The sequence below is a fragment of the Tamandua tetradactyla genome, chromosome 2, assembly GCF_023851605.1.
Source record: "Tamandua tetradactyla isolate mTamTet1 chromosome 2, mTamTet1.pri, whole genome shotgun sequence".
Taxonomy (NCBI): Eukaryota; Metazoa; Chordata; class Mammalia; order Pilosa; family Myrmecophagidae; genus Tamandua; species Tamandua tetradactyla.
The window spans coordinates 192,894,456-192,918,752 of NC_135328.1; the positions used below are offsets into that span (position 1 = coordinate 192,894,456).

Sequence of the window (24,297 nt, forward strand, 5' to 3'; positions counted from 1 at the left end):
TAGATGAAGGGTTTGGACTTAATTTTGAAAGTGCTTTTGAGATAGGGACCCTGTCTTACACTTTGAAGATGCTCACTGAATAAATACATTCTGAATGAATATATTCTTACAAATTAATGCTGTTTGCTTAATAAACAAAATAAACGTTGAAAGGTGAATCAGTTGAGAATCAGCATCTAATAAACCCCTGTCCTTCTTTTTACAGATAAAGTAGCTGAGGCATCATTTGCTGGAGGTGGCCAATCAGCCTAGCAGTGAAGTCAAGTGAATTGAAAACTCTACCTCGGGTATAATAGTGGTGGGGGTGATGAAACTGGAGGAAGAAGCCAAAAGAGGTTCTTCCAGCGCCTCTACAAGATGGCTGCCCTGAAACCACATGACTGGAAGGAGGTGGAGCTCCGCCCCAGCTCGCCCGCCCCACCCGGCTCGGCCCCGCCCAGAGCCCCCCTCCGGCCGGGCCTCGCGGGTTGTGAGGTGTTTCGGCGAGGCGCCTGCGCAGTGGACAGCGGCGCGCGGGGCGGAGGCTTTATAACCACTTCTTCGCCGCCGCCGGACTTCTAGCTTCCGGAGGGCGGCTGAGGCGTCGGCGGCCGCCGGGGCACCAGCTGAAGGGGCTGAGGAGGCGGGAGCTGTGGCGGGGCTGGGCGCCTCTCGCCCCTCGGCCTCTGCAGGCCATGGGCTCCGAGAAGGACTCTGAGTCGCCGCGCTCCACATCCCTACACGCGGCAGCGCCGGAACCCAAGTGCCGCAGTGGCGGCCGGCGCCGACGCCTCACCTTCCACAGTGTCTTCTCCGCCTCGGCCCGCGGCCGCCGCGCTCGGGCCAAGCCTCAGGCCGAGCCGCCGCCCTCGGTCGCTCCGCCGCCGTCCACCCCGGCTCCTACCGCGGCCCAGGCCCCGCCGCCCCAGGCACTGCCCGCCGAGCCTGTCGCGGAGGCCGAGGAGGAGGCCGCGGCGGCGGCGGCCGGGCCGGGGTTCGACGATGAAGAGGCAGCGGAGGGCGGCGGTCCCGGCCCGGAGGAGGTGGAGTGTCCGCTGTGCCTCGTGCGGCTGCCGCCGGAGCGGGCCCCGCGCCTCCTCAGCTGCCCGCACCGCTCGTGCCGGGACTGCCTCCGTCACTACCTGCGCCTGGAGATCAGCGAGAGCCGGGTGCCCATCAGCTGCCCCGAGTGCAGCGAGCGGCTCAATCCGCATGACATCCGCCTGCTGCTCGCAGACCCGCCGCTCATGCACAAGTACGAGGAGTTCATGCTGCGTCGCTACCTGGCCTCAGACCCGGACTGCCGCTGGTGCCCGGCCCCCGACTGCGGGTGAGCGCGGGGGCGTGGCCGCGGGGGGCTGCGGCCGAGGGGCGTGGTGGGGGGGGCTGAGTGGGACCCTTGGCGTGGGAGGACTGGACCCCGCTTGTGTACAGCCCCGGGAGGCGCGCCTCGGTACAGCGCCCGTGTGTCTCCTAGAATTGAGGGAGAAGGTGTTGGATGAATCGTTGGAAGGAAGGCGGCAACTGCGGCGGGTTAGGGAAGTTACCGGTTACCACGGGCAAGCCCTAGCAAGTGGGGGATAGACATCCAATACCCACGCCTGCCCAAGGGCTTGAGGTGGAGGTTGAGCTGTCATTGAAGGGAAGGGAGCTGTCCATCAAGTCACGAGGATTGTTCAGTGAATGTCCTCTGTCTGGGGCTGGGGGTATCATTCTGAGGTGGGCAGCGCTTTGGAGGGGTGTGTCTGTTTGGCTAGGGCAGACATAGCATTGCAGGAGAAGGCGTGTTCTGCCTAACAATTACTAAAGTTTGGATGGTGGTGCCAGGGGAGTGGTACTAGGGGAGAAAGACCAGGCTCTGGGGACACTCTGGGTACCGTTTCTTCTGTGCCAAGATATTGGAAGGAGCCCTATGGTTGCCTTGGGCAGATTGAAAGGTGGACAAATCCTTTGTCCAAAGAGGGGCTGTTTGTAGAAGTAATGGATCACTAAGAAGGATGCCCAGAGGTTGGTATGGTAAGAAAATGTGTTTCCCAGCTCCCTTGATCTTGGGTTCTTGATGACTGTGAGTTTAAGTCTACTGTGTACACTGAGTTTTTATGCCAGTGAGTTAAAATATGCTGTATTTACAGAGACATGATACCACCCGATCTCACTACCTGGAGCATTCAGGGAGACACGCCCCTCCCTGACCTTTTTGATGTGATGGTGTGTTACTGTCAGTACATCCCACAAAGTGTTCGGTAAAGACAGGCTCATCTAAGTGGTTGGGAGTCAGACTATGCTCATTGCCTGTTCTGTGACCTTGGGCAGATCATTTTATTCTTGTGTGTCATGCTTTGGGAGCAAAAAATTATAAGGGACTTCTTGCATTGTGTAAGTGTAATGCTAGTAAAATACTGTGTGATCCTTTGCTTCAAAGGAGTTAAGAAAGGCTTTTGATTGTAACCTGTATCCAAGCTGTTTTGAAATTTCCATGATGACTCGGTTGTGTCCTTTCAGAGAGAGCCGTTTAAGAATGTGTGAGAGTGAAAAGAGTTAAGTTCCTTTTTTATTCTGCTAAACTTGTTTAGAGATGTATAGATGGGTGTGTTTTTTTAGCCTCACCGAAATAGCATTCCCCAATTACTTTAAAGTATTGTGGTCAGAGGTATTGTATTTATCTATGGTAAATTACTTTCAGTTTCAGTTAATAAATACCAGAAAGGACCTTGTAGGCTCTTAGAAGAGGTTGCTTATATTTGGTACTCCACTGGTCTGACTGGCCTTATGTGGTTTTCAGGGTTTTGCAGACATCATTGATATATTTTCTGAATATATATTCAGATAAATATTAACTCAAAAGAATATTACATAATTTTGTAATATTATGATAACTTCTTTTTCTTTTTCTTTTTTTTTTTTGCATGGGCAGGCACCGGTAATCGAAGCCAGGTCTCTGGCATGGCAGGCGACAACTCTGCCTGCTGAGCCACTGTGCTACCATAGCTCCTTTTTAATATATGTTTCCTTGAATTTTGACTAAGAAATGTGGCAACTTTAGAGTAGGTCTATGATTGGATTGCTGATCATGAGCTCCCCTTTTGTTTTTTACTTCTCTGAAGTCAATTTCTGTTTTTGCAAAAATGAATTAAAATAGTTAGAAATTAATTTGCAAGTTTGGTAACAGCTCTGAACCATTGTCAATTTGGCAGTTATAAAGAATTAGGCCATTTCTTATTTTAGCCAAACCTTGGGTTACTATCATCCAGAGTTTATTTTTTTAAATAAATTATAAGGATTGCAATAATCATATGTATAATTTTTTGTAAGTATTGTCTGTGGGATTAAAACAGGTGAAGTAGTTTGGGGAAAGAAAGAAAGCTGGCAGCTAAGTATCCATGTACCAGTCATATGTAATTTAATTTGACCCTCACAACAACATTGTGACATAGATTTAATCCTTTTTTTTAAAATTTCGGTAGCATATACACAACCTCTAAACACCTAAATTTCCCCCTTTAACCACATTCAGATATATCATTCAGTGGTATTAGTTATATTCTCAATGTTGTGCCACCCTCACCGGCATCCATTATCAAAATTTTCTCCTCACCCAACAGAGAAATTCTGTACCAATTAAGCATTAATTTCCCCATGATCCAGTTTACAGATGAGGAAACTGAAGTTTAGAGAAACCGAGTGACTTGCTCAGGGTTATATAAGCAATGGGCCCAGGCTTGGAGTACTGGTTTCACTTAAACTGAGGCCAGTATTCTTACCATTCAACTTCTCTTTTTAAAAGCATGGGCTCATCAGCAGACCCCCATTATTGGGGAGGCTACTGTTTTGGGGAGGGGGTTGTCTAGTCAAGTAATGAACAAAGGACAATATTGAGAGAGCCAAGGATACTAGTATCTAGTTTCTTTTTTGTTTCCTATTAACAGCCTCTTACCTAGTTTATTTTTCTTATCTCAAATAGCCATAATCCTTTCCTGGCTAGAGAAGCTTAATTAATATTTGCAAAGTGTTTTGAGATCGTCAGTTGAAGGTGTTGTATAAACAGGGAGTAATTCTGTCACTTCCCAAACAGGTGTCTTAATTCACTGGGGATATAGCCAATGGTTTTGTCACCTCTTTTTAACGCCAGAAGAAAAATAGGTCTAGTATTCTCACTGAATGTTGTGATTCATTCTTCCTGGGCCTGGTAAAAGTCATGGGTGTATACTGTAAGAGAAGTTCAATTATCTCCTCCCATACTGCCATCTTTACATCTACTGCTCACAACTCAATTTCTTGCCAGCCAAAATTACCAGTCCTCCCTCTGTCTTCTGTGTGTGTTGTGTGTGTGTATGTTTTGCAGAGTTGGGGGTGGAGAGTATGTAAGTGATCCAAAAGGGTTTTCTGATCATTTGTTTCACTATAATTACTCATAATGGAAATAGCATTTATTAAGAGATGCATCATTTGTTTACGAAATATTTGTTGAACAGAGCAAAGAGTCTTGAATTTTTCTTTTCTCATGTTTGAGATTTCATTTTACTAGTAAATAAGGGAAGGAATTTCAATGGGAAACATTCACAGTGTTGTTTAATATCACTAAATGCAATGTCAGTAAATGTAATCTTTAAAACATAATTTCAAATGAAATAAAATTAATTCATAATACAAATAGCTGACATTTTTATACTACTCTGTAATCTTCAGACTATGATCTCATTCAGACATACCTCATTTTAGTGTCATACAAGCAGATGCTTGGAAACTCATTCTATAAGGAGAAAACAGGTTAAATCTTGGAGCCCAGTGTCTCACAGCAGAAAATCTCCTGAAGTAAAGGGGCAGATATTTGGTACAGATGAGTAGGAGATAAGGCTGTCATGACCTAAATTCTTCTTGCAGGTCCTACTCCAGCCTCTGACTGTTGCAGAGTCCCCTCTGACCCCAGCAGAAGATAGTATCAGTTCTTACCTTCCTAGGACAAGTAGACTGGACCATTTCATAAACAGGAAGTTTCTGTTTGTCCCCAGCACTCTTGTGGGGAAAGAGCAAGCTCCCCAAGTAAGACCAATCTTACAGTCAGTAAGGGAGGATTTTTCCTTCTCTAAAGGCATCCTGGACCTCTTCTCTCAATTTGGTTCCCTCCCTCCTGTTAAACAGTTCTCTCCTGAATTCTCTGACTATCCACACCATCTTTTGACCCAGTGCATCCTTTTCATATTTGCCAAGTGCTCATTTTAAAGTGGAAGGTCTTATAAGTATTACTCCCTTGCTTGAAACTGTTCATTGAATAACTGACCTATAAGATGACTTTTGTCTTTAAGAGTTTATTTGTATGACTATCCTTATCATTTAAGCTCTGTTGTGGTTTCCAGCAATGTTTTTTATAATTTTTTATTTTACTTTTTTAAATACCAAAACACACCAAACAAACACAAACATTCCTATTTTGATCATTCCGTTCTACATATATAATCAGTAATTCACCATATCATCACATAGTTGCATATTCATCATCATGATCATTTCTTGGAACATTTGCATCTATTCGGAAAAAGAAATAAAATGGAAACAGAAAAAAAATGTATACATACCATACCCCTTACCTCTGCACCTCACTGATCACCAGCATTTCAAACTAAATTTGTTTTAACATTTGTTCCCCCTATTATTTATTTTTATTCTGTATGTTCTGCTCATCTGTTGACAAGGTAGATGAAAGGAGCATCAGACACAAGGCTTTCAGAATCACACAGTCACATTGTGAAAGCTATGTCATTATACAGTCATCTTCAAGAAACATGGCTACTCGAACACAGCTCTACCTTTTCAGGCAGTTCCCTCCAGCCTCTCCATTTCATCTTGAATAACAAGGTGCTATCTAGTTAATGCAAAGAATAACCTCCAGGATAACCTCTCTACTCTGTTTGGAATCTCTCAGCCATTGACACTTTGTCTCATTTCACTCTTCCCCCTTTTGGTCCAGAAGGTTTTCTCAATCCCTTGATGCTGAGTCTCAGCTCATTCTAGGGTTTTTCTCAATCCCTTGATGCTGAGTCTCAATTCATTCCAGGATTTCTGTCCCATGTTGCCAGGAAGGTCCACACCCCTGGGAGTCATGTCCCTCGTAGGTGGGGGAGGGTGGTGAGTCTGCTTGTTGTGTTGGCTGGAGAGAGAGGCCACATCTGAGCAACAAAAGAGGTTCTCTTGGGGGTGACTCTTAGGCCTAATTTTAAGTAGGCCTGACCTATCCTTTGTGAGGTTAAGTTTCATATGAACAAACCCCAAGACTGGGGGCTCAGCCTATAACTTTGTGGACCCAGTTGTCCACACTGGGTTGCCAGCAATCTTTGATCTTATGTTCTAGTTTACACCCAAATCAGTATTTCCTAAGGTATGTTATAGGCATTACTTGAAAGAAACGTGTTCTGTGATCAAATAAATAAGCTTGGGAAATATTGGGTTAAACAAAATGAGGAAAGGTTATTTCTGAGCTTCTTCATCTTTAAACAAATTAATATGCACTGTAAATCTTCAAACAGAGGGATATGATATAATTTCCCCATCTTACATCACCATGGACCATGTTTTTGTTTTTCCTGTGGCATCTCTAAGCTTAAGTCAAACCTTCCCCCTAAAAAGTCTATTGCCATTGTCTAAACTCCTTTTTAACAGTTGTCACTCCAGCCCATCTTCTGTTAGTGTCTTTATTTAACAGTGAATCTTGTGCTCTAGGTAGATTGAGGACTCCTCTAGACTAGAATAGTCCTCTAGGCTATTCCAATTTTTTCTACAACTTTTGTGTACGAAATCTTTCAAGTAGGTCCCAAGAGAATGAGGTAGAAAATAGGTGAAATTTCATTGCTTGGAGGAAGAACAGAGGCAGGGTGAGTGGGCAATCATCGGACATATACTTTTCAGAATTATATGGTGTTGAATTCTGGATGAATCCTGGGTATTACGAAAAAGGCTTAGATCTGGTCCTTCTTAACAGTTTGGTCTGGTAGAGGAGGTATGATAGGTAGTAGGTGGGTAGCACATTTTAAATAAAATGTGATAAATGCAAAAGAAAATACACAGTGCTCTGAATACATATATGAAAGAACAAAAGGTTTTGCATTATGGTGTCAAGAGACTTCACAGAGAAAGTGATATTTGATCTGAGCCTTGAAGAATATGAATAGGAATTCATACCAGGCAAACAAAGATGAGGGTAGAAAAAAAAAAGTACCTTAAACCAGAGTATTGTGGTAAGTCCATGTAGGTATGAAAGCACAAGGCACAATATTAAGTCTGAAATTTTGTTTGATTAGCCTTTAGATGCACGTGATTGGGGGCATGATCTGGTGGTAACTTAGAGATCAACCTGAAAAAAAAAAAAGTAGACTGGATTCAAGTTAGATTTTTATTTCATAGCTTGGAACTCATTTGGAGGACTTTTTTCTTTTTCTTTGAAGGATTTTAAGCAAAAGAGTAACGTCATAATATCTGTATGTTAGATAACCAGATTGGAGGCAGTTGATAGTTGTCTGGCCTGGAGATGACATGGGTTTGAACTAGAGGTGGAAGAAAAGGAAGATAGTAAAGGTGCAGCTCATTGTGAAAACTTATCCCAGATTTGACTCTGAGAGTAACTCCAGTGCAACTACTTGTCCCAGGCCTGTTTAAAAGAATGGATCATTTCAACCACCCCTTCCTTGATATATACTCAGGGTTTATTTGGAAATAAGTAACCTAGTGACACGGCCTAGGGATGAGAAATACAGACATAATATAGGAATATGTTTTCTTAACAACTGGGATCTGTTGGAATATAATTAAATTGATACTAATGGAAATTTTTTGTCCAGAGCTGAATCTAACCTATTATGTTTCTAAAGATTTAGGAAATTATTAAAATTAGTAAAATAGTAAAAGGGGGGGGGGAGAATGTGTCTACAGTCTTAACAGCATGTAATCTCCTATACTTCCCTTCTAACTTTATAATTAGCAAACCTGAATGGTTAGTAAGCTAAGAGAGTAGTAGGATAGAAGAAAAGGGAAAAAAGGGTCAGGGCAGATTTGATCTCAGAGATGAGGTTCTCAGTTTCCTGAGGAAGACAGTTACCATATTCAGAATTTAGGGACTTAATCCTAAAGTAGGTTTATATGAAAATTTAGGATGACATTATAGTACCTGGCAAATAGTAAGCCAGTAAATACATGGATAAGTTTAAAAGATTACTTTAGGCCCAGAAAACCTAGAATGCCCTGGGGAAAAGTTAAACAGCAGAGGCAAGAAAGGGCCTTTCTCATTCATTCAACATAGGTATTTTGAGTGTGAACCTGTGTGCTAGATCCTAGAGATTAAAAAATTGTATACTCTATCCCTTGAGTCCAGGCTGGTTGAAGAAGCAAGTAGATAAACAGGTAATTGCAATATAATATGGTAAGTGTTATAAAATATTTATGCACAAACATGAAGAAGGCAACTAGCTATCTGGTAAGGTTGAGTAGATTTTATAGAGATGACATTTGCACTTGTTCTTGAATAGGATATTTGCTATGGCTAGAAGTAAGGAATATATATTTCTAGGCAGAAGAAATAGTATATGCAAAAGCCAGGAAGTAGGAAAAAGTGTGCTATTTGCATACCATAACTTTCAGGGCAAGATCTCAAATGCAATTTTAGAACATATTGTTATCTACACTTGAAGGCGTTGAACCCCTGGTCCTCTATTTTGGGGATAGCAGCTAAGGTTTGGAGGTTTCAACTAGCTCGATGTCATATACTATGAGTCAGAGACCAGGAGTCTAGACCAGGTACCCAAAAGCTGCAAGGCGAAGTCTCATGCCCTGAGAAATTCTTTGTCATTCTGATAGATTGCTGTGGATTCATGAGTATTTGGGGGATTATTTTACTTCCTTGGAACCAAATTCCGTACCCAAATTGATATCGTCAGTTCTAGCAAATGTTCTTTTTAAAAAATTGGAATCTGTTAATTGTTTACCCCATCATGTGAGGTAGGAATGGATCATGAAATGTTCAAGGCTTCCTGAACGACCTTTTATCTAGTTAGTATCTTCAGAAGTTAATTTAATACTTCTCTGAGATTATCTGTCAGTACCTTTCTCATTAAACATGAAATAGCAAACCTGCCACTTTCTTTAGGAGAAACATTGTTTATCTTTAGTAGTTATTTTGCATCTAGGTGTAGTTAATTTGTTGAGAACTCCTACAGGATGTGAATCATTTGCATTCACACATTGACCTATTCTTACTTTGTTCTTCCTGAGAAGAGGTTTTGTTTTGTTTTATTTTTCGCTGAGAAGAGTTTTGATACAGCCTGTGTTACATAACACCAGGGATTCATTGTCATCTATAATTTCAACTTCATTTTTCAAATCACCTTGCAGAATCTGTGTTAAACTGTAAACATGAGTTTCTATCATGAACATGTACTGTGCATTTAAATAAATAAACGTACTGTAGAATAAATACAAGAAAACATTTTTTAGCCTTTTGTATAAATCCTTTGAGTTCTTGGGATATGGCTGGAAATACATGAAATAGGGGACGACAGAGCCCTGATGACAACACATAAACCTCCAGTCATTGTCCTGTTTAAAAATTGTGTGGTGAACTTTTACAACTACTGTTTTTCTTTCTCTGTTTGTTCTTAAAATTATTTTTATTGTGTTTTAAACAGGTATCCACTTGTTAGATTAATTTGAGCATTTAGTTGACAAATTTAGATTAGAAAGACTAGTCATTGTAAATATATTGGATTGTTTATGAGAGGTGAATTCTTGGTAAATAAAAATTAAAATAAAAACAGTTGTTGTTAGTGCCGATAGATTCTGAATTGCCTATCTTCACACTAAGAATATGTATCAGAAGAGAAAGTAGATATGCCTTATGCTGTATTAATAAAATATGTGAATGGTGTTCTTTAATTTTGGAGGCTGTCAAAGAAGACATTTTGAGGTGTAGATTTGAAGTAAAAAAATTTTTTTTAATTATAGAAAGGTAAGATGGGCTTTCAATAGGCATTGATCATGAAACCTTCTGTTGCTATTGTCTTTAAAGCTATGGTCAGATCAGCTTCACTGCAGAACTTTAAAAAGTATACTTGCTTTAGATGTTGCTATAGCTCTTTTTTTTTAATAACATAATGGATTTATATTTAATATAGTACTTTTCACCAAAGGATGTTAATTGATGAATCAATATAAAGCTTTTTTTTTACATTATATCTTTTTCTTCATTGCCATATTAGGTACATTGGATACGTTTTTCTAATCTTTTTTCTTCGAAGAAATAAAGGTTTTGATTTTTGACTAATTTTCGTATCTAAGTACATTATTAACTTGAGAGATGAGAGAACAAAAATCTAATTGAAACATGAAGACTCCTCAGCAATTCAGGAGGCAGTGATTACAAGGGAATGATGGCGATTTCCTAGGATTCTGAGCAAGAACTTCCTACTTATTATTTCTCTGAGCTTTTAGAGTTCTGAAACTATGGAATATTATTTATGCGAATTTGAGTCATATTATTTATTTGACCTTTACAGCCAGCAAACAGAAATTATAGTCTGCTTTTTCTCAATGGTTTCTTCCCGTGTGAAGAAAACATTTTTTCCCATTTAATATCAGTTTGTTCCCATTTATAGGGAAGCACCTAGGAATGTGAAATTACCTCATTTACTATCTGTTTCTTGGTAACTTTCGGACACCAAAGCTCGGTTTTAACCTTAAAAGCACAAAGGTTTTCAGGATGAAGTTTTGTCTTAGAAGGTCCTTGGAGGGCACATCTGTCCATTTCTCTTTCATGCGTATACCCCCAAACAAGCACAAATGCCTGTAATGCTGAGAACCACACCTAACAAGACAATGATGGCATCTCTGGCTTCTACTGCTTCAACAACAGGCAGTACCAAAAGCAGTGGAATGAGGACTAACAACAGTTCTGTTGAAACTGAGATCATGATATTGGGATCTTGAGGGCTGAAGATTCTGAAGAAATGGGGTATATATAGGTAATTTTATCTGACCTGAAATATTCCTTTCTTGGAGCTCTGGATGCTCAGGCTAGGAAGTTCCACGTGACACCACCTTCCAGGAAGCAGCCATTACAGGAATCTTTGGTATAGCTCTTTACTTTACAAATGTTCTATTCCTTCATGTAAACAACTCTAATCTCTCTAAATATAGCAAACCATTGAAAGGAAATAGTTTTGTACCCTGTTATTTATGAAACTTGCTGTGGCAAACTGCTCTTAAAGCAGTTTAAATCGTGACTGAATAAATGCTGCAAATTCAGATGAAATGTGTTATTTCCCCCCATTTTTTCAGGAAATAAAAAGATTTGTGTTTAGACTCTCAAGAAGGAATCTACTTTATGTGGAATAGCAGTTAGTCAGGCACTCATGTATGTGTATGTGTGTATTCTTATCTCTGCATCTTATGTGCTGGTGATGGTGGGTGCCAGACAGTGTCACACCACTGGAATAGATGAATAAATCTGTCTTGATTAGATCATCCTTGGCTTACTAGATCTCTCTTCCTTACCCAGTTATGCTGTTATTGCCTATGGCTGTGCTAGCTGCCCAAAGCTGACCTGTGAGAGGGAAGGCTGCCAGACTGAGTTCTGCTACCACTGCAAACAGATATGGCATCCAAATCAGACATGCGATATGGCCCGTCAGCAGAGAGCCCAGAGTTTGCGAGTACGGACCAAGCACACTTCAGGTCTCAGTTATGGGCAAGAATCTGGACCAGGTATAAGTTGACATTGTCTCATTGTCTCTTCATTTGGCATTTTGTAATGTAAGCCCAAAGCTGGAAGCAATTACCTTACTGTATAACTTAAGTATTCCATAGGATCAAAGACAGAGAATATAGTTTGGTGATACTTTCAGTATTATCCTTAATATGTAGCATCCCTCTCTGACCGTTATTGGTTATCCACCCAGGTAAATAAGAGTGCAACAAAATTGAATTCTCTAGTTTCTACCTAGTTTCTGAGATTAGAGAGCAATTAGGTCCTTTTGATGGGAACTTTTTCAGAATTTTCAGTGTGAACAGAAGGACATTTAATTAGTGTTAAACCTGTACTCTTTTTCCTATAAACTTTGAGTACATCACTACTTTTAGAAGTAGGATAAAGATTTAAGAAAAGGAAATAGTATTAATATGGATTAATAATTAACCTTGAAAGGAGGAATAGTACATTTCCAGTTCCAATCTTGACAAGTCAGCATAAACCTATTTTAAAGTGTCAGTGGGTTTATTGCCTTTTATAAATGTATTCTATTTCACTGATGTCATTTGGGAGCAGCTAGTAGGAAAGATTTTACCATTCACTTTTTCCTGGCACAGCATAATCTCCCAAATTGTTATTGTAATAGGATAGTTCCTTACTCACTGTGAAAATTACCAGGTATATGCTGCACCAGCATACCCAATTGTTTTTAGGTTTTGAATTTGAAAATATCATAGAAAGGGACTGTAGGTTGCACTAGCAAATCACAGTAATAACTTCGTGAGCCTAAAAAATTTGTTTCCTCAACTAAAATTTTCAAAACTTAAAGTCAGTTCCAGGCTATAGCCTGTTCTTCCTGGCAGGATTTTGCCCTTAATTCTGCCAGCCTATTGACTGGTGGAAATTCCATTTTTCTTGGAACCATCTTTCTCTCTAGGAAAGTCTCTTTGCTTAGAGTGTAGTTCAAGTGCTGTGTAGTATACTAGTTGGGAAAGGCAGCTCAATATGAGACAGGATCCCTTTTATGAAATTTCCCAAGGTCAGGGCATAGCCCTTCAATAAAGTGGGTTACACAACTGGGAATCTTCAGTTAAGAGTTCTTGACTGCCTCCTCATTTATTATATATATATATTCCTAGAAATAATTGGGTTAGATTAATTTTAACGGGGGGTATTTTTCTATCCATTCTTCTTTTCCCCCTTAGCAGATGACATCAAGCCATGCCCACGATGCAGTGCTTATATCATCAAGATGAATGATGGAAGCTGTAATCATATGACCTGTGCAGTATGTGGCTGTGAATTTTGTTGGCTTTGTATGAAAGAGATCTCAGACTTGCATTACCTCAGGTGAGATGGGTAAAGTGTCCATTGCTTTAGTAGTCTTGTTCTCTTACAGATTAGGGGAAAGAATGCCAAAGAGACATAGTTGTCCTCTCATTACTTCATAAAGAAACTGTAAAAAGTAAATATCCTTGTTCCTTAAAAGCACCCTCTGACCCTGTTTTTTTTTCTCTAGCTCAGAAACCTTGAGGGGCTGTTTTCCATTATCTTCCAGATAGAGTTCAGTTTCCCTGGCATGGCTTTTAAGCTTTCCATACTTTAACCCTATAATTTATTTTTCTAGCTTTTTCCATTTTGCTTTAATACATGCTTATTCCAGATAATATGGATTTGTTATTCCCTATATCTCTTCTGTGCTCTCACCTCCACACCTATTCTTTTTCTTTACCTGAAATGTTTTCTAATCACCTCACCCTCCCTACCCAGTATCCCCCTTTTATCTCAACTTGTTTAAATCTTATCCATACTTCAGAGGCCAAGTAAATGCCATTTCATCTGTGATGCCTTCCCTATCTTTTCCTGCCTCATTCTTCTTTATTGACATCCTTTTATCTATGCCTTTATAAATATCATCACTACTTTTTACTTCAGGTACATGTCTAATCTTACTGCACTATAAGTTTCTTGAGGCCAGAGTTACGTGTGGATGACATACACCTTCATTTCCAGTTTAACAAACGTCTAAGTTCTTATTGTGTCCCAGTTATTGGGGACACAAGGGGGAATAATACATGATCCTCCTTTCAGAATTGTTTATCCCATCTAGTAGAGAAGACAAGCACATACACAAAGGCAAAGGGGATGAGCAGAAATGGCCCAGCACAGAACGGCTAAGTGTAAAAGTTGCTAAACTCAGAGTATCACACTTACATATAGTCTGTGAAGAGGTCTTTTAAAATCCTTTCCAGGAACATGACTTGTAGTAGAGAATCTATTGGATGTGGTAGAACACGTGCCAAGAAAACTACACAAACCGGAGTGCTAATTAACTATAGGGCATAGTGCCTTTGACTGAGGTGTTCCAAGTACAAAGGTTAAATAGGATCCCAAGAAGTATCAGTCAAGGAAACTGGATCAATATTGGTGGGTTAGAGAAGACAAAATTCAGCATAGAAGAATGGAAAAGAAGTGGGAAGTATAGAGGCCTGCCTTTACACACAAAAAAAGAAAGTTGAGCCCAGATCATTAGTATCTGGCCTTGTCCTTTCTTCCCCCTAGTGTAATAAATTCATTTCCTTTTTATAACTCTTAATCATTCCTTATTGATATGAAGGCCCTTGCTCTTAGCAAGCTCTCTGATGACAACAACTGCATTTGTAATATTGACATTAACTTCAGTATATGTTTCTTCCGCAGCCCCTCTGGCTGCACATTCTGGGGCAAGAAGCCATGGAGCCGTAAGAAGAAAATTCTTTGGCAGTTGGGCACTTTGATTGGTGCTCCAGTGGGGATTTCCCTCATTGCTGGCATTGCCATTCCTGCCATGGTCATTGGCATTCCTGTTTATGTTGGCAGGAAGGTAAGACATGCAGGGTTCTGTTCATAAACCTGTAAGCTTCAGATTTCTTTGGAAAGGTTTAAGGGAAATGGGGAGGACCTAATATTTCAGAGTTTTCTGAAAACCAGGTGTTTCCTGGTTAAAAATAACCTTGATTTCTTAAATGGATTTTTCTTAAACCCCTAAAAGATGTGAAAGTTCTTATTAACAGCTGGACCTGGTTTGTCTCAGTAGCTTAAAGATGAAATGCTTACTTCACTTACCTGAGTTATTTTGCCTCTTCTTGGAGTAACTTTTTCTGCATTAGTTTATATCTTCCATGTCTAAGTTAAGCTAAAATTTGAGAAAAATGCCTCTTTGGGTTGTTTTAATGTAGGTACTATATAAATGAATATTCACTTGTCCTTTTTATTCCTGGCAAAAAGACTGATGTCCTAACCTGACTTGGATTTTCTTTTTTATTCTTAGATCCACAGCAGGTATGAGGGAAGGAAAACATCCAAGCACAAGAGGAATTTGGCTATCACAGGAGGAGTAACTTTGTCGGTTATTGCATCCCCAGTTATTGCTGCAGTTAGTGTTGGTAAGGTAGTCAAGATCGCTACTTCTCTCTCTCTCTCTCTCTCTCTCTCTTTCTCTCTCATATCAGCTTTCTGAATATAGCAGGTTAGCAAGCTAGCCAAATGTTTCACCCTGGAAGTTCCTGCATTTTATGTCAGACCCACTTTTGTAGTTTAAACTCTATCAGACACCATTATTCTGATTTTTTTGTTTTTAGCCACTGAAGCAAAATCCTTCCTTTTTTCAATTTTGTTTGTTTTTAACTTTTAAATACATTCAAACTTACAGGATAGTTACAAAAATAGTACAAACCCCATACGGAGAAGTCCAGCATATACCCCCTCACCAGATAACTACATGCACCAATTTTAACTTTTTGCTGCATTTGCTGTATCACTCTATCTGTCTGTCTATTTTCTATGCACCTATTTATCTGTTTATCTCTGTCTATTTATCAGTCCACTTATAATGTTCCTGTGAGCCTTTTCTCCTACCTTCATAAAGCCCATTCAGGGTTATGTATTGTATTTAATTGTCATCATCTATTTACTTGCTCTTTCTCTCTTTTTTTAAATTGTAGGAACATAAATGCAATATGAACTTTTCCCACGTCAGTACTCTCAAGTATACCATTCAGTGGGATTAATCAGAATATTGCAGTACCTTTACCACCTTCCACTGTGAAAACTTTCTCATCTTCAAAAAGAACCCCTGCATCCATTATGCATTAACCGCCCATTCCTTTTGCTCCCTACCGCTGGCAACCTGTACTCTAATTTCTGTCTCTTTGAGCTATATTCTCTGATGTTTTCTTTGTAGTTACCATGGGGTTTAAATTTTTTTTTTTTTTTATCCAAAGCTTAACAGTTTTATTGAAGATGAGGAAGCAGGGAGAAGGTAGGTGGGAGAGCTTTTGTTTATCTGGGAATGTCTTCATCCGTCCCTCATTTTTGAAAGAGATTTATGCCAGATAGAGAATTCTTGGGTGGCAAGTTTTTGCTTTCAGCACTTTAAGTATGTCATCCCACTGCCTTCTTGCCTCCATGGTTTCTGATGAGAAATTGTCACTTACTGTTATTAAGGCTACCTTATACATGACACATTGCTTCTCTCTTGCAGCCTTCAGAATTCTCTCTTTGACATTAAACAATCTGATTATAATATGCCATAATGTGGGTCTATTTTGGTTTATCCTCTTTGGGGTTGAGCATCTTTGTTGAGATTCTTGGTTGTTCATGTCTTTCATTAAATTTGTAAAGTTTTCAGCATTATTTCCTTGAGTATTCTCTCTGCCCCTTTCTCTATTTCTCCTCTTTCTGTAACTCCCACAATGCCTATATTGGTACACTTGATTGTGTCCCACAGGCTCCTCAGGCTCTGTTCCCTTTGCTTCATCTTCTTCTGCACCTCAAACTGAATGATTTCATTTGACTTATCTTCAAATTAACTGATTATTTCTTCTGCCAGACCCAATCTGCTGTGGAACAGCATTTTTAATTTCTGTTGCTATAGTCTTCAGCTCTCTTTCCTTTTCATAATTTCCATTTCTTTATTGATATTCTTTGCGTTCATCTGTCATTTTCCTGATTTCCTTTAGTTCTTTGTCTATATTTTACTTTAGCTCTTTGAGCATGTTTAGGACCATTGTTTAAAACTCTTTGGTATCCCAGATTGGTCCTCCTCATTGATGGTTTCTAATACTTTAATCTTCTCCTTTGCCTGGGCCATTACTTCCTATTTCTCTGTGTGTTTTGTTGAAACTTGGACATTTTGATGTTTTAATGTGTTATTGCTGAAAATAGCTCCAGACCAAAGCCTAGAGGCCTCCCTGATCCTTTCTGTGCATGTATCTTGTCTGAGGCATGCATATATGGCCCTAAGAGTTCCCCTGTTTACACAGATCCAAATGTCCCTTCTTCTTTAGACAGTTTTCTTACATTCCTGGCACTATACTTATGTCCTATAGCCAGTAATCTCTTGTCTTAAGCATCACGATATGACTACTGTTCCACAGTATTCTATAGGAGAGTTCTCTGAACTTCCTTCGATGTATGGGGCAAAGTCTGGGATGGCAAGTCATTCAGGTGACCACCCTACATATTGAGCTGGACATATATGCTCCCAGGATGTAACTGAGGAACACTCAGCTTCCTCTGGAACAAGAACCAGGGATCCATATGGGAATATGGGCTGGCTTCATGCCAAGTTGATAAGGGGAAGGGGAGGGCCAGCCAGGGTGCTACAAAATTCTACCACTTCTAAGAAATGTTTTTCTTGTTTTGGTGCTCATTCTGTTACTGCAGTCCTTTAGCTGTTTTTGGAGCTTTGAGAAGGATGTTGTTCCCAATTCTTGCTGATTGTTCAAACAAAGATACTGTGAGGGGATGGAGCCTGAAGCATTTCCCTTTGCCAACTTGGATCTTTCATTCTTAAAATAATGCCTAGTACTCATTCTGGCACATGAAAAGGTTGAATTAAAGAAAATTACTTTAAGCCTTAGTTTTTTATCTTACATCTTCCTCCTTACCTACTTGCCATGTATGTCTGAAAATCCACAAAGCGAAATTATTTTTATTTGATTTTTCCAGTGCCTTACAGTATTTTGGGAGGCATGGGGCTTTGTTTTAGAATAATAATAAAATAACTAATATTTACTAAGGCTTTCCATGTGCTGGGAGTGGTTCTGAGAGTTTTCATGTATTAATTAATCTAATCCTCACAATAGCACAGTTGCAACAGAAAGCTACAGTAATTTTCCCAGGGTGACTCAGCTAGGAAGTATCCAAAGTAGGACATGAATCCAGGCAGTCTGCCTTCAGAGCCTGTGCTGTTAATACCTAAGCCATTCTGTTTCATACTGCAGTAAGATTTTGGAATTAGCTTTCTGGGGGGAAGGGTCCTAGACCCCAGTCATCACTTATTTATTTAATTCTTGATTGATTTGAGAGTTCACACTTCAGCAGTACATAGAAGGAACAGTGAAAGCAACATATACCTACAGTGCTGGGCACTATACATGCTTTCTCATTTAATCTTAACAACCCTGGGAGTATATGTCCAAGGTCATACAACTGGTAAATTGGAGCCAGACTTCTAATCCAGACCTTTCTAATTCTAAGTCCAGTCACCTAGCTCTTTGGAATAGCTGTCTGCCTTTCCTTGGCCCTGTAGAAAGTGGTTTAAAAAAAAATTCAGGGCAGTTCAGCCCGATGGCCTGCTGACACGTTTCATTTTTCTCCCGTAGGTATTGGTGTCCCCATTATGCTGGCATATGTCTATGGGGTTGTGCCCATTTCTCTCTGTCGTGGAGGAGGCTGTGGAGTTAGTACAGCCAACGGAAAGGGGGTAAAAATTGAGTTTGATGAAGATGATGGTCCAATCACAGGTAAAATAAATTTTTTTCCATTTGAATTTATGGGATACAAGATAAAATCACTAAATTCAGCACATTTCACAAGGAGATTGTCATTGGATTACTTTGGATAATGAGGTTTTTTTTGGGGGGGGGGCGGGGTAAAGTATTTTTAGCTTTTCACTTCTTTGTTCCAGAGTTAATAGGTTAGTTCCTCTGGTACTTTCCTCTGTTTAGCAGATACAAATTAGTAAGATCCCAAGTAACTCCAAATATGCTGATGAAAGTGATTATAATGAAATGTTATATCTGCACTGTACTTTATATTTTTCAGAAGAATTTATTCACTTATTCTTTTACTTGCTTTTTACAGCAGCCCTCTAAAGAGGAATTGCAGGGACATTATTATATCCATTTAATGGGAAGTCAACTTCTTTAAGCCTTTGTCTCCATATCTTTTTAATGGGGTTAAGAGGTTTTGTATTGCTGGGACTAGAGCAAGTCTGACCTGACGCACAACATCTCCAAAGGTTTTGCAAGCTTCCTACTAGAATCAATATGTGACCTAAAAGTGTTTTGAACTCTTCATGCTTGATTAGATGACATCTGTGGTGTAGTGAAAGGAATAGTGGACTTGGAGTCAGAATTGTAGTTTTGTGTGACTAGCCATGACCTTGGACAAGTCTTTTAGTTCTAAGCCTCAGTTTCATCCTTTAAAATTGTTATTAATGCCTTGTTACTGGGAGGATTAAATACAAATACATCTGATTTGGTAGCTGTACATAGTAGCTGTTCTTTAAGTGTTTGAATAAATGAGTACTTTTTTATTTGAAAATGCTGCACTTTGAAGAGAGTCATTGCAGGAAAATACCTACCAGGCTGTTTTGATACTGTTCTATCTTGAATTGAGATGTTCGATTCCATCTGCAGTGGCAGATGCCTGGCGAGCCCTCAAGAATCCCAGCATTGGAGAAAGTAGCATCGAAGGCCTTACTAGTGTATTGAGCACCAGTGGGAGCCCTACAGATGGACTCAGTGTCATGCAGGGCCCTTACAGCGAAACAGCCAGCTTTGCAGCCCTCTCAGGGGGCACGCTGAGTGGTGGCATTCTCTCCAGCGGCAAGGGAAAATATAGCAGGTAAGCAGGGAACTTTTGACAGAACCGATTGGAATTCTAAGAAGTAACTTACCTGTATTGAGCAATTTCTCTGTATCAGGCATATCCCATACATCACCTCATTTTTATTTAGTTATCAATCTTTTGTGTGTGTGTTTTGTTCTTGCATAAATAAGTAACAGGCTCAGAAAGGTTACAGGACTTATGCAAAATTCACAGCTCTTTCTCCTGCACCATAGATGCCACCATTTAAAGTATAATCTTATCTTGACTTATGATGCTGCTTCTATTACATTAAGCTACCTACTTCAGGAAGAGAGAGCATGCGTTTTGTAAAATTTTCGAGGCTCTGGGCTCCATTAGGCTTTCAGTTAAACAGCATTTATGCTGTATCTTGTTGGCTTTGAGAGCTGTGATCTTTATTGCTTTCCTATTCATAATCCCATTTGATAGCTAAGTTCTGTGAACTTGTATTGAGGCTATATAAAGCATTACGATTTAAAAAGGTTGTCACTCTCTTGGTCATTTCACCAATTAGATAAACCAGAATATATTCAGAGTTGGCTAACAGCTCTTACATGAGAAGCAGTTAGTTGAGTGCACTGGAGAAAAGCCTTGGGAGAGGTAAAGATGGGGTGAAGCAGAAAACAAGGTAGAGGAGATGGTTGTTTTCACATATCTGAAGGACCTTTAACTGGAAGGATTAGCCTTATTTCCGTGAGTTGTTCCAAGAGATAGATTAAGACTAATTGGTAGAAGCTATGAGAAAACTAATTTTGGTGACTATAGAGAATATAAGGAAAAACCATAGAAAAAGTCCAAAGAAGGAGGGGGCTACCTTAGTAGACACTGAGATACCTATCCCTCAAAGTGTTTAAAAGTGAAAACAGATGGCTATTTGGAGTAGAGATTGAAACAACAGATGGCAGGTAGACTTGATCTCACTGTCAGTCACCTCAGTGACCTCTTAAAAATAGATTTCAGGTCCCTATCCCAGAATTAATAAATTAGAATCAGGAGGATGTGGGAGATTTCTGTTTTTAAAAAGCTCGCCACATGATTCTAGTGTAGCTATTTCATGAACCGGTATCTGGAAACTACCCAAGTTAGATGGCTTTTGTGAAAGGCCCCTTCCAACTCTGAGAGTGATTCTGTGGCAGAGCTGAAACCAGAACCCAGGTCTTCTGACTCAATGCACTTTTTATTGAACTATCTCATTTCCCTGGGTCTTTACATTTTCTTATAGGCTGAAACAGTAGTGCAAAGGCTCAGGCTTTAGGATGAAGCTGCTTGAATATACAGCTGCAGACTGCTGCTGACCTGTCTGCATTTCTTGATTCTGGTTGTGTCTTGGTTGGGGATCCCACCCCCATATGCCACCAATATACTCTGCTATACTTTTTTAAAATCAACACCCCTATAAATAAGCAGACAGATATAATTGGAGACTGACTTGCTGAAACTGCAGCTTAGCCAGTCCAGCTGTTCCAGTTCTGTAAAATCCTTTCTTTTATAGGAAGTGAATGAGTCAGATGGGTTTGACTGTGAAACCCATTATGAGGAAATTCTTAAGTGTTCAACAAAGTGGTGTTAGAGCCAAGAAAGGAAATAGTTAGGTTTCTCAGCTCTGAGACACCATTGGGAAAAGTTTGCTCCTAGTAGGAAATTGGCTCCTGTGTGTGTGTGTGCAATCGCATATCCTGGGAGTAATTTGATTGCTAAATACTTGAGTTCCTATTAAGTACAAGGCATTAAGGGCAAAGTGTGAATGAGACATGATCCCTCCTTTTGTTGAACTCACTGACTAGTGAGAGAGAGATGCAGAAAATGATAAAATAAATAGGTAAATGCTGTAGGAGCACTTAGCAGGAAATGACTGGTTTGCTGGAAGAGTGAGGGGAAATGACATTTTCATTTGTTGTTAAGGTCTGAGTATGAGTTTGTCAGGTAAAGAAAGGAAACTTCCAAAGAAGTATATGCAAGGTTATGGAGATGTATGGGTATTTAAGGAAAGAAGAAAGTCAGAGTGATCAGAATTTAAGCCCTATGATGAAATATAGAACTAGAGAGAAAGTTTAGAGGCAAATCAGGAAGACCTTAAATGCCTGTAGGCAGTAGTAAGATAAGAGGATTTTTAGAGTTATTGGGTCTTTGTCCACACTGGCACTGGTCTAGAGGTTGTTTGATGTAGACTTAGGGATTACTGTAGAAGGAGTCCAAATTCAGTTATACAGGTAGGAGATATTGAGGGCCTGAAGTTAAGCAGTAGTAGTGCGAATAGGAAGGAGGGGACGATTTCAACAGGTATTTTAGGAAAAATGTGTGGACATGTATTTGAGCTGGTCCACCAGTTGGAGATCAGATTACCACAATTTGCAAGAGATTTTCCAGGAAGCAGATTGACTTGGCATATCCAGGTTTTGTATTAACTTGAACGTCCCCTCTTTACACAGGTTAGAAGTCCAAGCCGATGTCCAAAAGGAAATTTTCCCCAAAGACACAGCCAGTCTTGGTGCAATTAGTGACAACGCAAGCACTCGTGCTATGGCCGGTTCCATAATCAGTTCCTACAACCCACAGGACAGGTATGTGAACAGTTAGATGCCCAGGAGAGGTTGCATTTTTTTGGTTGGGTACTTGTCTTCAGAAGTGCAATGCTTTCTGTTAGGGTTCTGTGTACCATATAGTGACATATATAGTGTACCTTGTGAATTCATTGAGTAAGTTCTTGGTTTGAGAGTAGCATTTCTTGATTCTTGATAGTGCTTGATTTTTAGAGGTTTTCCCTTTTTTTTCTTTCCTTTTTCTTGGCCATTGTAACAGCATATTTTTAAACATCTAGATTGGTGTTAATGATGTCTGTAGGTCTAAGGTTTCTGCTCTCTAGACACCCTTTGCTTGGTGTGGCTCCAATAACCTGTTTTTCTTTTTGAGAAGCTAGTGTATCTGGCGTGGTATGATCACAACACTCCCAACTGTAGTGTTTCTGGCCACTTCTAATTGTCATGCAATAGTAAAAAAAAAAACATGAATCTTCTTTCACTTTCATATTTTGAGTAAGGTAGTGTGAGGCTCTAACCTATAATAGAGTTCCCATGTTCTTTTTTTAGATGTCTAAAGAAATTAACCAAGTTCTGTATTTGTGTGTGTGTGTGTTTCAAATCTGCAAAAAGAATCTAATTGAGTATTAGATTAAAAATTTTCTTTCTGCTAAAAGTGAGCGCTAACCCACTGCTTACATATATTTTTTAAGTTCCTAATCCTGAATCCATAAACTACTTTTACCAACAGGTATAGCAGATTATATATAATCTCATGCATGACTCTGCAAGGTGGATTTTGTCTTCACAGAGAGTGCAACAATATGGAAATCCAAGTGGACATTGAAGCCAAGCCAAGTCACTATCAGCTGGTGAGTGGAAGCAGCACAGAGGACTCACTCCATGTTCATGCTCAGATGGCAGAAAATGAAGAAGAAGGTAGTGGTGGTGGTGGTGGTAGTGGCAGCAATGAAGAGGATCCTCCCTGTAAACACCAAAGCTGTGAACAGAAAGACTGCTTGGCCAGCAAACCTTGGGACATCAGCCTGGCCCAGCCTGAGAGCATCCGCAGTGACCTGGAGAGCTCTGATACACAATCAGATGATGTGCCAGACATCACCTCAGATGAGTGTGGCTCCCCCCGCTCCCATACTGCAGCCTGCCCCTCTACCCCTAGAGCCCAAGGTGCACCAAGCCCAAGTGCCCATATGAACCTCTCTGCCCCAGCTGAGGGGCAGACTGTCTTGAAGCCAGAAGGTGCAGAAGCCAGCATATGAAGTGGAATGAATGCTCCTGTTCTGAGAAGCACACTTGTTGTAACTGCATCTTTTGGAATCTTTTTTTGAGGGATGGGGTGGGGTAGGGGATTTATGTATTTTATTTCAAAGAGTTTCGGTCACAGGTTTTCCCCAGGGAGATTCTGAGAAATTCACTATTTCTTTACCAGATAAAATATGGAAATTTTTCCCTTAGTCCCACCCCCATTACCACTAGTCAACCCCCCCTTTTGTTTAGTTTTAATTTATTGGTTAAACTGACAGTGGCGATCCATGAGGTGTGTCAGAGTGTACATATGTATGTGTGTATATTGTATGTATGCTAACATATTACTGAAGGACACATTTTAATAAAAATTTCTGTCATAATTCAACTCATCTCATTTTCCTTGGCTTGAATAGTCTTACAGAGCCAAGAATTTGATCAAAACAGAATGCTATGCCTTTGGCAGTTTCTAGAGCTGAGATTTTCTAGTTCCAGGGAAGAAGGGTTGTGTTCAGATCAAACTGCCATGGGGTCATCTTTGAACCAATGACTCCTTCGAGCATGAAGAAGCAGAACTAGGCTTGGCTTTGGACTGTGTAGTTAGACTGAAAATTATTAGCTGAGTCAGCTGGATAGGGAAACTATACATTAAAATGAACCTAGTTTGCCCTAGAATGAAGCTGTGCAGTTTTCTTGTTAAAGCTTTACTGATCCTTTTCTACATTGTAGTCACTTGTAGTCCTGTGCTTGAGAGGAGGAGAGGTGATGGTGGTCTGGGTTTCTCTTCAGAGAGATCCCAGTGAATGTCATAGGTTTACAAATTAGGGAACAGAAGTATAATTATTGGAGGAAAAAATGTACTAATTCATCAAGGAAAAACCTAAGTGTTTGCTGTGTTCTCAGGTACACCCTTCCTAT

The 24,297-nt window shown here is 40.1% G+C and overlaps 2 protein-coding genes across 4 annotated transcripts; one reads left to right on the plus strand and one right to left on the minus strand.

Moving 5' to 3' along the window:
* Nucleotides 1–499: 499 nt before the first annotated feature.
* Nucleotides 500–23,767, plus strand: RNF19B (ring finger protein 19B). Of its 3 annotated transcripts, none has more exons than XM_077150421.1 (9): nucleotides 502–1,309; nucleotides 11,516–11,721; nucleotides 12,910–13,054; nucleotides 14,405–14,567; nucleotides 15,015–15,129; nucleotides 18,352–18,492; nucleotides 19,390–19,597; nucleotides 22,030–22,161; nucleotides 22,928–23,767. In XM_077150421.1, exons 1-9 carry the CDS (start codon nucleotides 675–677, stop codon nucleotides 23,391–23,393), a joined length of 2,211 nt encoding a protein of 736 aa, XP_077006536.1. In that variant the 5' UTR covers nucleotides 502–674; the 3' UTR covers nucleotides 23,394–23,767. The 3 variants fall into 3 exon arrangements, with proteins under 3 accessions (XP_077006538.1, XP_077006536.1, XP_077006537.1); XM_077150422.1 differs by having other exon boundaries at nucleotides 503–1,309; nucleotides 12,913–13,054; XM_077150423.1 differs by lacking the exon at nucleotides 22,030–22,161 and having other exon boundaries at nucleotides 500–1,309.
* Nucleotides 10,770–10,928, minus strand: LOC143674551 (small integral membrane protein 30-like). The gene has a single exon (XM_077150424.1). It carries the CDS (start codon nucleotides 10,926–10,928, stop codon nucleotides 10,770–10,772), a length of 159 nt encoding a protein of 52 aa, XP_077006539.1.
* Nucleotides 23,768–24,297: the final 530 nt, after the last annotated feature.